The sequence below is a fragment of the Anabrus simplex genome, chromosome 1, assembly GCF_040414725.1.
Source record: "Anabrus simplex isolate iqAnaSimp1 chromosome 1, ASM4041472v1, whole genome shotgun sequence".
In the NCBI taxonomy this organism is placed as follows: Eukaryota; Metazoa; Arthropoda; class Insecta; order Orthoptera; family Tettigoniidae; genus Anabrus; species Anabrus simplex.
Genome location: NC_090265.1, coordinates 653,960,135 through 653,976,105, shown reverse-complemented (window position 1 = coordinate 653,976,105; position 15,971 = coordinate 653,960,135). Strand labels below are relative to the sequence as shown.

General features: G+C 38.6%; 1 protein-coding gene across 1 annotated transcript in view; it reads left to right on the top strand.

The window, feature by feature from the left end:
- The window catches only part of Deaf1 (deformed epidermal autoregulatory factor 1), a 165,640-nt gene that overhangs the window by 119,366 nt on the left and 30,303 nt on the right, over positions 1-15,971 (top strand). Inside the window, exon 8 of the mRNA XM_067135806.2 lies at positions 1,070-1,221. Within this exon, the coding sequence (XP_066991907.1) occupies positions 1,070-1,221 (152 nt within the window). The remainder of the gene's footprint in view (positions 1-1,069; positions 1,222-15,971) is intronic.

Here is a 15,971-nt window from a genome sequence, read left to right as displayed (position 1 = left end):
ATTGAGAAGCGTAAAGTGAAGGAATATTTGATCTCTCAAATAGGAGCAGCAGGTCAGATGGCAGTTACTTTCCATATGCCACAAAGTCGAGCAATCTATAAGAAAGGAACATCGAATGTTATCGTACGCGCTACCGAAAGCGAAAAGCAATGATGTACTGCAATACTTGCTGTAACAGCTGATGGCAGAAAGCTTGCACCTTACATCGTTCTAAAACGAAAAATAATGCCTAAAGCAGAATTTCCACGAGTGATCATCGTTCTTTTTTTTTTTTTAAGTGTGGATGGACACGTCGCTCGTACAAGATTGCATACGAACGGTTTGGGGTAATCTAGCAGGGTCCCTCCTTCGAAGCCCCGCCCTTCTTGTGTGGGACAGTTTTTGTATTTTTGCCAGTATGTCATTGTTATGACATTACATGAATTGTACTGTTATTAGTTCATGTTTATTTCACTTCAGGTCGTATTGCCAGCTCAGAACAATAATATTTTCCATTGTCGGTACTTCAAGCCCACATGTGTAACTTACGTGATGTGCCCGTATTTGACTTTTCAGAAAAAAATCTCATGCCGGAACTTTACGCCAAATGACGATAACAGCAAATGAGTTGAACCAGTTGTATTTATATCATGTTTGATGTATCTTTTAAATGTAAATGAATTGCAAATAATTTTTATAAATATCTGAATTCTTTGAATGATTTACGCATCCGAAGTTTCCGCCTATATTTTGGTCAAAAAAGTGCGTTAATTACACGAGAAAATACGGTATTATGCATTTTGTTGCGTGTGTCGGCATGACATAAATATTATTCGTATTAAGTGTCATACATGAGAATGATTTGGTTCATTTTCTTGTAACCATTTTTATGTTTTCCTACTTTAATGTGTTAAATTTAATAGTCAGTTCGCATTGTAACTGTAGATATGTGTGCCTTTTACCCTGACCTTTTTTCTCCTAGGCCGTGGTGGAATATTTGTGATGAGATCCAGCAATTAAAAAATCTTCCTATTTTTGGTTTCTAAAAGTTGGCAGGTAAGGTCATATGAATTTATTTCTCTGTTGATAGATGGCGGGTAAAATGTTGAAACTTGCGTATCAGTTCCGTCGAACTCTAGAAGAAGTTAGAGAACAATGTCAGCGTGAAGTAAATGAACTTCGAGAAGCCAAAGAACAAGCCGTTCTTGCAGCTAGAGTTGAAACGCAGGTGGCATGTGGCAGGTGAGTTTAGTGTGTAATGCATCCTCAGATATTTCTATATATATATATATATATATATATATATGTATATTTGATAAATTTTTATGCTGCTGAATAAAATAATTTTATTTGCTGTAACAGTGTTATTCTACCATGAACCATACTTTATTGCCCGTTCTCTTAACCTTTATATTGCTGCGAGCGTGGAGAATACCACTATTATAACTATGCAATACTCATAATTTCTACATCAGAAATTGTCCAAACTCCATGGGCGTATACAGCTGGCTCTCTGCAGTAGATGGAAAGTTGTATCATGTTTATCCATTCATTCTTTCATGAGTTCTTACTAGAAATACAATACTCCTTGATCAGCTGTGGGAGCTTGATAACTGACAGAGAAACCATGTCAGAGTTATGTCGTCTGCCAACAAAGAGCACAATCTTGCTGAATCAGAGGTTATAAGGGTGTTACCTACATTAGAATGTGGAGATGATTCCGATATTAGTGATTTCGAGGATGATTATAGTAATGAGAGTCCAGATGTTGACCAATGAAAAGAAAAAGCTGTACCTATCCTCCAATGTTCCAATGGCAGGGTAATGTTTGTAGTCCAACTGTGCAAGATTTTGATGACTCAGATAGTGTTATTACTCTAGGCCTGTTACAGAATGCACTAACAGCTTAGGATATTTTTCAGTTATTATTTTCATCTGTCTTTATGCAAGAAATAGCAAATTAAACAAATTAATTTTACAAGTTTGTTTCGGAGAGAACTCTACGGAGTTCACAATCACATTTCCAACAGTGGAAAAACACTGCTCCAAACACTTTCGAAAGAGACATGCATTTTGAAACATTTTAGGAATTACCAGTTTTGGACAACCCTTGATTAACCGGTCTGGATCGTATTTGATTAACCCTTTCCGCTCGTGTGTCGACTTGACGTCGACAGCCGTCACTTAGCGCTATGCCGAGTCGAAACATGTCTGTGTGAACTTTAGTGTGAATGGGACATAAAAATATATAGTATTGACTAGGAGGATTAAAATAGTTTTGAACAATTTTGTAAGAAGTTCAACCATCAATACAGATTCAACAATGAGATTCCTAGTCTGTAGTGTGCAAGACTTTATGCACAACTGGCTGCTGATACAACAAATACATTTCCAAAGCAGGGAACTATGTGGAAAATAATAAATTGAAATTGCCTTGTGTTTTTCAATAAATGATTTTAGATTTTTTTTTTTAAATCCTGTTTGTATTTTATCCCCCCTCGTAAGAGTTTGACTAAACTTATGCCTCTACACACTGTTATACTTAACACTTGTATCACCTTAATTTTTCAACATAGATTTTCTTTATATCTACTGATAAGTGTGTGATGCAATTCAGAACCAAGAAAGTTCCAACTGTTCGAAAACCATTGTGTAGTAGTATTTGTGCTTTTCTGGATGAGGAATTACCAAATTTGTGTTGGTAAATTGTCGGAGGGTAGAGAATCACATATAAGGTATGCAGTCGTATACAGTCAAACATTTTTAATTCGAAATCTCTGGGACCAAAAATTTGAAACAAAAATCCATATTTTCAACATTTTTGTCCATTTTCATTGCCGGGCTGAGGCTATGGCCTTCTGACCCCAACTTGGCAGGTTCGATCCTGGCTCAGTCCGGTGCTATTTGAAGGTGCCCAAATAAGACACCCTTGTGTCAGTAGATTTACTCATGTGGAACAAAATACCGACAACTCTGCGTCCCCGAAAAGTCGTAGTTAGTGGGACATGAAAGCAGTAACATAATTATTACTTAAAATTGTCATTTTGTATCGATGCCCAAGTGAGCTACTGTGATCGCCCCAGAACTAATCAACGGACTGATAAATAGCACACATACCTGAATTTTATCAAAATCCATTGTGATTTGTCATGACTAGATGCATAAAAATATAGCAACCGCAATGAACACGATAAAAATAAAGAGCACCTTTTTTTCATCTTGCCATAATTGCAACCCTTTAAGGCCAGTTTCATTATTCTAAATTTACGCTATAAGTACAGTAGAAGTCCATTATAGAGAGTACGTCATATAACGAGAACCTCGTTAGAGCGACTATTTTTTTTCTGTCTTCAGAATTCCTATATTAAACTCTGTATCGTCCTTCGGTTACAGCAAGAGCCCTATCACTGACGCATCCGTTATTACGAGCAATTAAGCGCGCGCAATTTTTTTGTTGCCGATATTTATGCACCCCAGCGAGGATATTGCATGCGATCGATTACCTTCGGCATCGTTTCCTCGCTATGTGCACTAGCGAGTTCTCTCGTCGACGTTTGAAGGCGATGTCGGAGTTGCATTAGTAATACCCTTCGACAGCTGTCCCATAAAGAAAATTCAAAATGAAAGATAACATATTTTCATAATAAATGGGTAAATAACGTGTCCGATAACGGTTGTTAACTCGTTAAAAATTAAGGCTGGCTAAACGACCACTTAATTTTGAGGCTAAATACTGCAATTACGTAAGAATGGGATACACATCGAAATATAGCAAAGTGCTTAATTGATTTCAGAGGTTAGTTTATATTTTGTCGCGCCTGATTAAATTACGGAAAGTCTATTATGAAAATTTATAGCGAGAAAGTTATCATTTCTCTACTGGCGCTTGAAGTATGTTATCATCATACATATAGTACGGTTAAATTATAATAGGTGACGCTGTTTGAGTAAGAAAACTGAAATATTTTGCAACAAAATGCGATTGATCATCTTCGGTACGGCACAAGTTTTCTCAGTCGACTGCAGTTCTGTGAAGAAAATTAGAAATAAAAGAGGATAACACCGTCTTCGTAATAAATGCATAAATAACGTGGCCGATAGCTGTTGTTAACTCGTTAAAAATAAAGACTGAAGTAAACGATATCTTAATTTTAATGTTATATACTGAAATTAAGTAAGAATGTGATACATCTCAAGATATGGTAGAGTACATCACTGATTTCAGACAATATTTCATATCTTCTCACGTCTAGTTAAATTTCGGAAAGGCTATTTACATGTAAATTTTTCGCAAGAAGGTATCATTTCTCTACATGCGTTTCAAATAAGTTTTCATGATACGGTACATATACGGTTATGTTAGGAGACGCTGTTTGAACAAGAAAACTGCGGTGTTTGCCACAGAAACCTCTGGAGTGATACTGTATTTCTCCGAATCCAAGACTTTTCTTCCTCAGAATCTCGTGCGAAATCTCATGCGAAATCTCAAGGGTTGTTGCACTCGCGGCCTAACAGTAAGTTAATGGATACCACTGGTAACCACCATGTTAACCACGCTGCTTCTTTTCACATGCGCACAGAATTCGCTGACAATAAATGACTGCCTCTTCACTATATATCGCTAGCCGTAACAACCCAGTGCCTCTGTGTAACGTCCCTGGATCTCAGGAGATGAAGAGAGCATGGCGTTCTATTAGCCTCTACAAAAATGTTTCTCAAATAGCAGAATGGCATCAAAACATGCGACCCTTCGAATTCTTAGAAAGGCCATGGCTACTCGGTGGCAGATAATAACGCATCTATTGTACTTGACGCTTAGTAAAATTAAGTTTTATAGACAGCAGGAATATTTTCGTGATGGATAGTCGTGTTGTAAAGATACGTGAAGAAGGTATTACTGGCAAATTTTCAACGGGTTCTAGTCGATATTATATTGCCAATTTTAAGTTAATGGTTATTAAACACTCGGAAATGTAGAATAATTGTGCAGCCGCAAGAAAATACGGCACAGGCCTAACCAAAGCCAATATTTGGCGTTAGCGTGAAGACAAAGAGCTAAAAAAATGCGTACTGTACAAAAAATTCATTCCGTGGTCAGCAACAAGGACGCTTTAAAGAAGTCGAAGATGAAATTGTGAGGTATGTGCACCAAAAACGCAAGGGCAGAATGGCCAGACCGTGGCACAATAAACTCGTTCGTTGACTTTCAACATCCGCGATTAGGCCTATACATCATTATGCGCTGAATTTGGCCGAACCTGGCAAGAGAGACGTGCGTGTATCGGTAGCTGGTTATATCAGACGCTGAGTTAAAGTAACATTTTTGTAGACAGCAAGAATAATTTCCTGATGGATCGTCATATTGTAGAGACGCATGGAGTAGGTATTGCCGGCAAATTTTTAACGGGTTCTCTTCGGCATTATGATGCCAAATTAAAGTACATGGTCCTTAAACCAGCGGAAATAAAGAATAATTGTGCATGCGCAAAAAAAAAAAAAGAAAAAAAGAAAGAAATACGGCATGACGAAAGTCAATGTTCGGCGTCTAAAAATAGTCAAAAAAACGTAGGCCTTCTGTACAACAAAGGCATTCATATCATTTTACAAAATACTTTTTGAGCCTGATTCGAATTTTTTGAAGGAAAAAGTGGGGTTCATCTTGGATTCGGAGAAATACGGTACTATTTTTTTCAGTATGAAATTAAACATACACTTTCACATAGTATCGGGTTTCGAAATATAACAAACAAATAAGCCGTAGTATGGATATCATCTGCAAAAATGCAAGTTTTGAACAAACTGATTGCCGTTTCATACCGATTTTAATGTGCATAGGGGGTTTTCTGACTTTTATACAAAAATCTGATATAACACCAATCTGTTATAGCGAGTAAATTTTTCGCGGTTATGAAATCTCGCTATAACGCACTTCTACTGTAGATATTCCAGGAATAAACTGTATTTTGGGAAAAAAAAAAATACAAGCGATTTTGAAGAATGCTTGAGATAGAACAGGGTGTGTAGAGGCATAAGTTTAGCCATAAACTTGTTAAAAATGTTGCTACTACACAATTGGTTTTATCTGAAAATTATATAACAATTTTTTTTAAACACCAAAAGTACCCACTTTGGTTGTATACAAATGAAACTGGTATGACACATAAAATTGTTGTTTGAGTCATCAGTCCATAGACTGATTTGATGCAACTCTTCATGCCACCCTATCCTGTGCTAACCTTTTCATTTCTACGTAACTATTGCATCCTACATCTGCTCTAATCTGCTTGTCATATTCATACCTTGGTCTACCCCTACCGTTCTTACCACCTACACTTCCTTCAAAAACCAACTGAACAAGTCCTGGGTGTCTTAAAATGTGTCATCATTCTATCTCTTCTTCTCGTCAAATTTAGCCAAATTGATCTCCTCTCACCAAATCGATTCAGTTTCCCTTCATTCGTGATTCGATCTATCCATCTCACCTTCAGCATTCTTCTGTAACACCACATTTCAAAAGCTTCTATTCTCTTTCTTTCTGAGCTAGTAATCGTCCATGTTTCACTTCCATACAATGCTACGCTCCACACGAAAGTCTTCAAAAACATCTTTCTAATTCCGATATCAGTGTTTGAAGTGAGCAAATTTTTCTTAAGAAAGCTCTTCCTTGCTTGTGCTAGTCTGCATTTTATGTCCTTCTGCTATCGTTAGTTATTTTACTACCCAAGTAACAATATTCATCTACTTCCTTTAAGACTTCATTTCCTAATCTATTTCCTGCATCACCTGCCTTAGTTTGACTGCTCTCCATTACTTTTGTTTTGGACTTATTTATTTTCATCTTGTACCCCTTACCCAAGACTTTGTCCATACCATTCAGCAGCTTCTCAAGATCTTCTGCAGTCTCAGATAAAATAACATCATCGGCAAATCTCAAGGTTTTGATTTCTTCTCCTTTGATTGTGATTCCCTTTCCAAATTCCTCTTTGATTTCCTTTATAGTCTGTTCTATGTAAACATTGAAAAGGAGGGGGGGAAAACTGCAGCCTTGCCTCACTCCTTTCCGGATTGCTGCTGCTTTTTCAAAGCCCTCGATTCTTATCACTGCAGACTGATTTTTATACAGATTGTATATAATTCTTTGTTCTCGGTATCCGATCCCAGTCATCTTCAGAATCTTAAATAGCTTGGTCCAATCAACATTATCGAATGCCTTTTCTAGATCTATGAATGCCATGTACGTGGGCTTGTCCTTCTTGATTCGATCCTCTAAGATCTGACGTAAAGTTAGGATTGCTTCACGTGTTCCTACATTTCTTCTGAAGCCAAAATGATCTTCTCCCAACTCAGCTTCAACTTGTTTTTCCATTCTTCTGTAAATAACACGTATTAAAATTTTGCAGGCATGAGATACTAAACTAATGGTGTGGTAGTTTTCACACCTGTCAGCACAAGCTTCTTGGGAATAGGTATAACAACATTCTGCCGAAAATCGGATGGGACTTCTCTTGTGTCATACATCTTACACACTAAATTGAATAACATTGCCATGCTGGTTTCTCCTAAGGCAGTCAGTAATTCAGAGGGAATGTCATCAATTCCAGGTGCCTTGTTTCTATTTAGGTCACTCACAGCTCTGTCAAACTCTGACCTCAAAATTGGGTCTCCCATTTCATCAGCATCAACAGCCTCTTCATGTTCCAGAACCAAATTATCTACATCTTTATACCTTAATACAACTGTTGGATATGCTCCTGCCATCTTCTTGCTTTGTCTTCTTTCCCTAGAAGTGGCTTTCCATCTGAGCTCTTAATATTCATACACCTAGATTTCCTTTCTCCAAAGGTTTCCTGGATTTTCCTGTATGCAGCATCTACCTCTCCCAGGACCATACAGCCTTCAACATTCTTGCACTTCTCCTTCAGCCATTCTTCCTTAGCTACCTTGCACTTTCTATCCACTTGATTCTTTAATCGCCTGTATTCTTTTCTGCCCTCTTATTTCTAGCATTCTTGTATTTTTGTCGTTCATCAATCAGGCTTAGTATCTCCTGAGTTATCCACTTGTTCTTAGTTGATCTTTTCTTCCTTCCTAATATTTCTTCAGAAGCCCTACTGACTTCGTTTTTCATGACTATCCACTCTTGCTCTATTGTTTCCTTCAGCCTTTCCATTTAGCCCTTGTGCAACATGTTCCTTGAAACAATCCCTCACACTCTTTTCTTTCAACTTGTCTAGATCCCATCTTTTTGCATTCTTTCCTTTCTTCAATTTCTTCAACTTCAGATGGCATTTCATGACCAACAAGTTGTGGTCAGAGTCCACGTCTGCTCCTGAAGTTTTCATTCCAACACCTGGTTTCTGAATCTCTGCCTAATTATAATGAAGTCTGTTTGATACCTTCCAGTGTCTCCAGGTCTCGTCCACGTATACAGCCGTCGTTTGTAGTGTTTGAACCACGTATTGGCAAGGACTAAATTATGATCAGTGCAGAATTCAACCAGCCAACTTCCTCTTTCGTTCCTTTGTCCCAATCCAAATTCTCCTACTGTATTACCTTCTCTTCCTTGGCCTACCACTGCATTCCAGTCTCCCATCACAATTAGATTCTCGTCACCTTTTACATATTGTATTAAATCTTCTATCTCTTCATATGTTCTTTCGATTTCCCCATCTGCTGAGCTAGTAGGCATATAGACCTGCACTATTGTGGTGGGCATTGGTTTTGTGTCTATCTTAACGACAATAATTCTTTCACTATGCTGGTCATAGTAGCTTACCCGCTGAGCTATTTTCTTATTATTAAACCAACTCCTGCATTTCCTCTGTTTGATTTTGTGTCAATAATTCGGTAGTCACCTGACCAGAAATCCTGTTCTTCCTGCCAACGTACTTCACTTATACCAACTACATCTAACTTTAGTCTATCCATCTCCCTTTTCAGATTGTCTAACCTACCACAATGATTCAAACTTCTAACATTCCACGCTCCGACTCGCAGAATGTCAGTATCCATCTTCCTGATGATCGCCCCCTCTCGTGTAGTCCCCTCCCGGAGATCCGAATGGGGGGACTAGTTTACCTCCGGAATATTTTACCCGGGAGGAAGTCGTCATCAGTACATCATTCATACAGAGAGAGAGCTGCATGTCCTCGGGAGGTAGTTACGGCTGTAGTTTCCCGTTGCTTTCAGCCGTGTAGCAGTATCAACACAGCTAAGCCATATTGGGTATTATTACAAGGCCATATCAGTCAAGCATCTAGACTGCTGCCCTTGCAACTACTGAAAGGCTGCTACCCCCTTTCGATGAACCATTCCTTAGTCTGGTTTCCCAACAGATACCCATCCGATATGATTGCACCTATGGCTCGGCTATCTGCTTCATTGAGACATGCAAGCCTCCCCACCGCGGCAAGGTCTCATGGTTCGCAGGGGAGGACATAAAATTAACCTTTGTGTTACTGAGATACTCCCCTGTGAAAGCTCCATGCTAAATTATTTTTAATAATTGGATACTCAAAAACAGCATGGGTAGGAAAGCGATCTTATCTTAATTTTACTTTTGTAAACCTCACAAGCCTCAACACATACTCTTGTTTGGTAGTTGGAACTGTATTCGATGGAAAACTGTTGTCTTCTAGAAAAGAATGGATGACTTTATAAGTACACTGATCGGCAAAATTAATGGATCACTTGAAAATTCAAATATTTTGCTTTGTTCCGCTTTTACAAGTTCATTCATTTCAAATATGTGCTGCTCGTATAACCTCGTGCATTTTTGTTTAGTATTCACAGGTACCAATACACCAGAATGAATTATACAGTATAGCCAACACCGTACCTATGTGGTTACCAAAGAGAACATTGGAAGCATTCCTCGGTATCATCTCATCTGAGCAGTGTGGAGGAAAAGGATTTAAATGCCCTAGTCAGTGAAGTCAGTGCTGTGCTAAGCATTTAATGAAAAGTTCCACTTCACCAGTCCATTAGATTCTCTTATATATCAGAGTACATCCTTTGCACATATACATCAACATTCAAGTTCCACATTGTAAGTCACATTGTCCACCGCAGAAGAGAGTATAGTATACGAGGGGGTACGAAAAAAATGGAATTATTTTTGAAAAGCTACGGTAAAACCTCGTTAAGACATTTCTGCAGGGAACCACAAAAATGAACGTGTTAAGCAAGGAAACGTACTACTGAATATAGGAATAAAAACTATCAACAGGGATATGGAAACACTAGATACGATTTTTTCCAACATGAAGGCTTACGCAGTGACCTCTACGGTATGCACTAGCCATGCTTCTTTGTAGGTGTGCTATTTACCAACTGATGAGCCCAACTTAGCACACTGGGACGAAACGCTGGCAACCAGGAACGAGTTAGCTTAAAAATTTATAATGTCCATTTAAGAGACTAACTACATTGTTATTAAAAATTTACTCATTCGGGACAAATGTTTCAGATTCCCTATGGGAAACAGATTTGTATCATGAAGGCATTTTACGTCTTGTATCCGCGGGTACAGTCAAAATTTTATCTACCATTTCTCAAAATGAGAGGAAAGTATTAAAAGGTGTGAAAAACATGAGAGAACAAATATAGAAACAGATTCTGCTGGAGCTTATAAAATAAGTGCACTGAACGGTGTGAAAAACACCAAACAACAAATATGAAAACATTGCACGGGAGGCAATAAAAATATCAGAGTATTATTGCAGGTCACTCTCCTTATAAAACAAACCTTAGTAGAAAAAGGCCTTTATTTTGGAACAGTTGGTTAAAAAACATTATTTTATGGTCACACTCTTAGACAATGAATTGGAGGTTATACTCAGCCATGTGCGACTGTGACAGAATGGCTTTGGCCGCCATTTTGAAAATATTCGACCAAGTCGAATTAATAAGTGTCGAAACTCAAAAGTGTGAGTTCAACATTCGCAACCTCTGTGCGCTTAAAGATGCGGATTCCAGTCCGCTTTCTGAAAGATTTTAATGTTGTCTTCATTAGAAAGGAATTTCACTTTTTCCTTATCCATACCTCACTAGACAAATATGCACCACGCTAGTCAATTTCACATGATTTATGTACCTAGTCCAGATATAGGCTACCGTATCACATGAAAAAACTTCACTGTACCACTGAACACAAATAAATTTCTAACTTCTGAATGGAATGCAAAATACAAACTCAAATAGACTCGCTGTGTTATTCAGCAATCTTGCTGCTACCCGGCAAGCAAAATTGAACATTCCTAAGGCTAACAGCTTGCTTCCTGAATATGCAACTTACCTTGTGAAGTTCAGGAATTAAAGACCTTTTTCCATAATCGCGCATCTGTGGTACGGGTCTTACTCGAAATGGAAATCACGTTTGTTTCACAAGGGGTGACAAACAACATTTTCAGGGCTGGGAAAAATGTGATCCTACTAAGCTGTAATAGCAAAAATTCATGACTTGATAAGTGAGGTATTTTTATATAGATGTAATACGACGAGAATCGGGACTTGGAATTTACGACGTGCTAAGTGGAAAAACGTGTTAATGAGAAACGCACTTACGGGGTTTCGCTGTATACATTTTCTAATTTTTTTTTTTACAAAACAACCTTATCCCCTTCAAAATACTTTTCATTACAACTAATGCATTTGTCCCATCGGTGCTTCCACTGTTCGAAACATTTTTTGTGCTAATCTTTAGAAATGGCTGACGGCTCCTCTCTCATTTTTGACTTGACCTCTTCAGTGTTGTCAAATCGGTGTCCTTTCATGCTCCTTTCCATGTGTGGAAATACAAAAATGTCGCATGGAGCTAGGTCAGGAAAGTAAGGTGCGTGGGACAGCGGAACCATGCCATTTTTATCCAAAAACTGTCTGAGATGGCTGTGTGCAGGTGCATTGTCTTGGTGGAGGAACCAGTCTCCTGTGTGCCACAAATTGGGTATTTTTTGATGAACACTGTTGTGCAATCTTCTTAAAACTTCCAAATAAATGGTTTGATTGACTGTCTGAGCTGGGGGAAGGAATGTACTACCCCTTGGCAGCAAAACAGCAAATCAGCGTCGTTTTGATGTTGACGACATTTTATGGGCGGGGTGACAGTGACTTCCTCCATTGGCTTGATTGTTGCTTTGTTTCTGGATCGTAACCATAGCATCATGACTTAGCACCAGTAATGACCTTTGACAGAAAATCTAGATCAGTTTCGAGCTGTTGTTTGAAAACATGACATGTTCCAACTCAGTGTTCTTTTTTATTGTCAGTCAGGATCCGAAGAACAAACTTGGCAGCAACCTTTTTCATTCCCAAATCTTCTGTAAAATTCGCTAAATCGAGCTCCAAGATAACCCACTAATCTCAGATGGTTGATCAGTTGTCCGTCAACGGTCTGTGAACACAAGCTCTCAAATTTTTTCAACTTTTTCGTCGATGGACGTCCAGAGTGAGGTTTGTCATCAATCAGCATGTCGCCATTTTTAAACCGAGCCGACCTCTCATACACTTGAGTTTTTCCCATAGTCATCTTTGTAAGCTGTTTTCAACATTAAAGTAGTTTCAGCAGCATTTTTACCCAGTAGAAAACAAAATTTCACCGCTTCACGTTGTTCAGTTTTATCAGGAGGATGTTAGATTGGACATGGTAAAACCATTCCATGAATTCTTCCGTATCGGAGTGTTTGCACCTTGAATTTGCCTTCTTTTATCCACTTCCATATTTTGGAATGCTTGTGATTTAGTTTTCTGTAAATTGTTTAAAAATTATGAAAGATTAAAGACCAGTATTTCATACAGGTAAACTGTTTCTGTTTTCATTTTCTTTCTTGTCCACTTTCTTGATTATTTGTAATTTCTCAGCATCTGTTTTCACAATTGAACAGGTCCATTTTGTGCACTTTTTTTTTTTTTGTTCCTGGCAGCTGCACTTAAAACCTTCTTGTATACTCTTTGACACAAAACTTGCATCTGTCCATCGACGATGTACTAACCGTACTAACAAAGTTTGAGCATGACGTGACGTAGCAAATAGCGTATAAGCCAGCTCTCAGGCACATGCTAAAAGTTTGTTCAGAATTCCTGATTGCTGGCTGTTCAATTATTCCTTCTATACAATTGCCAGCAGCAGCTCATTCCGCCATGGAACAACAGCCCTGAACTGCCTTGGCCTACCAAGCGACCGCTGCTCAGCCCGAAGGCCTGCAGATTGAGAGGTCTCGTGTGGTCAGCACGACAAATCCTGAACCATGAAGTTTATATCCTATGACTAATCCTCTCGGCCGTTATTCTTGGCTTTCTAGACTGGGGCCGCTTTCTCACCATCAGATAGATCCTAAATTCTAATCACGTAGGCTGAGTGGACTTCAAACCAGCCCTCAGTTCCAGTTACAAATCCCTGTCCTGCCCGGGAATCAAACCCGGGGCCTCCGGGTAAGAGGCAGGCACGCTACACTACGCCACGGGGCCGGCAGCAACAGTTCATAATTGGATAAAATGAGCAACAATCAGTTTTGTGAAATTCCCACATTGTACTACACTTACGCCTAAACTAATTTTAAATTACAAATTAACCGTTTTTTAATTAATTAAATGGTACATTAAACTCTACCTTTGAATCTGGAAAATGGCATATACTTCAAAATTTACCAAATAGTAGATGAACAATTTCAAATTCCAGGCAGCGTGTAGTCAGCGCGTTCCCCGTAACTTCCTGATCAGATGTGCAAAACGTAAATATGAATACACTGCCTGGTTGCTGACGTGGCTCAACACAGCTCGGCTGGATCAACTCCGCTGCTTCGCTCCTCCCTTCCTCTCCACCACAACCCGATACTCCCGCGGTACTTTCAATTTTACGACTGTGAATTGTTCAGTGTTGGCATTCAAACTTGCTAACTAGGCGAGCGTACTTTAACGCCCATTCTTTAATATTTATATCGTGAACAATTTTGTTGCTTTGTCTACTTTCTTTGAACGTATGATCAGTCTTCTTCATAGTTTTCCAATTGTTGCTCCCACGTGTAAAGCTCTTCCCAGCACTTAAATTTATGAAACCTATGTTTCATTGATGTGAAGCTCCTGTTTCCCACCTTTGTTTTGCCAATATTCGACGACCTTCTTGTAAGTTATTGGGCATGGTCCAGCCATTGTTGTGGATACAGGGTTAGGAGCATCATTTTGGGAGACGGTTTCTAATATCGGTGTTTCAGTGTTGTCTTCCTCGAAAACAGTCATCTTCTGACATATCCAGTGTACCATCCAGTTCGGCTGTCACATCGGTATCCAAAAGCCTGTCGGCAATTAGACCTGTAAAACGGAAGCAAGAACACAATTCCTGTGAACGCTTGTTTTTCTCTTAAAAGTAAATATATATATAGATTGATCTACTTGCTATATAATTCCAATAGCAAATTTTTTTCATCTTCAGAAAATAGGGTGTCTTTTTTGTCACACTGCAAAACAGTTCTGAATGCACACTACTGCATTCCACAGATTGAATTACTTCTGTAATGGGCATTTTGTTGTATCTAGGTGTAAAAAATCAATTATTACCATACAAGCTTAAAGTAAATATACTGTTACCATTCATAAAAATGACTATAAGAACATTAGATTTTACCTGTCATTGTAAGAACATCTCATCGGATGACTAATCAATGTGCACCAGTTGATCTGCTTTGACATTTCTAATCGGGAATATACAAGGTAGGTGCGAACTGCGGTGCAGTAAAAGAGAGTGGACGGAGGGGTCATTCATTTAACTCGAGCGAGCAGCCAGACTATACGCTGCTATTCGCTCCTCCCTACCTCTCCTCCACAACCCGATACTCCTGCGGCACTTTTAATTCAGTGTTGGCATTCAATCTTGCGCTGGGCACAATGCAGTTTGCACCTTAGCATTATACTGCCTCCCACTAAAATTCCTACCCAATTTCAACCGGATCTGAGTGTAACACATGTATGTGTTCCCCTGTAAGTAATAAAGTCTTCTATATTTTCCTTGTGTATCTGGGGCTTTTTCCTTTCTCTGTACTCCTACATCAAATGAAAGAGGATCTTTCAAAACTGGACCCCTCAGGTAGTGTGAATTGTCATTCCTTGTAGGAAGCTGAGAACCAAAAATGAGATTTTTCAGAGACTGTGAAGAAACAGATGTAGAAGAATTGGGATAGATGGGCGGGGGAAACATTGCTAAAAGGACAGAGAGAAAGAGAGAGAGAGATGATGATGTGGAGTTGGTTCGTGTCCTTTCCTTTTTTCATGTTTATCAGTGCGTCTCTTTTTCTTTACACTCTCTCTGTTCACAATAGCCAGTCTTATTCCTGCTTTCTTTCCCCGGTAGGTAGGTAGACGGACACTTTTTTTGGAAATTCACGATTGCTTTAACCAAATTACGTGGTCTATAGTGGATAGACCAACTCTAAATTCTTCCTGTTCCTCTTTTCCCAAATTTTTAAATTCTTCCTGTAGATAGTATTTAGGTACGTGAACGGACAGAGGACTAAAGATGCTTTTGTTGCTGTAATTCCTCACACTTTCGCATTAATCTTTCCCTTTTTATATTTTTTATGTACAGCTGCAAAACACCATTCTTCAGAAATTTCTTCATAATTCAGACATCTGCTGTGTTATGCTAATGTTTAATTTTTCTGTTTGTGTGTACTATTATGAGATTGCTTAGAAAAAGAATAAGCTGGAAGAGTAAATTCTGTTTTTTCGTTGTGTATATTTTGTCCATAAAGGAAAAAAATTGTCCTTACAACTTATTCAACAGCCTATGGCTGTTGCGGTCAGAAATTGGTATCCTTGAGTCCATGAAGAGCTGCTGAGCAGAATCAGCTTATGTCTTTTTATTGACTTTGAAAAAACCTTGCCATCCTTCAGTTTTCTTGCATCCTTGCCTGTATTTACATAGCTTTAGGATCTTTTTTTTTGGGTAAGCTTATAGGACATAATACATGCCATATTAAGTTTGTCCAGCTGTTAATATTATG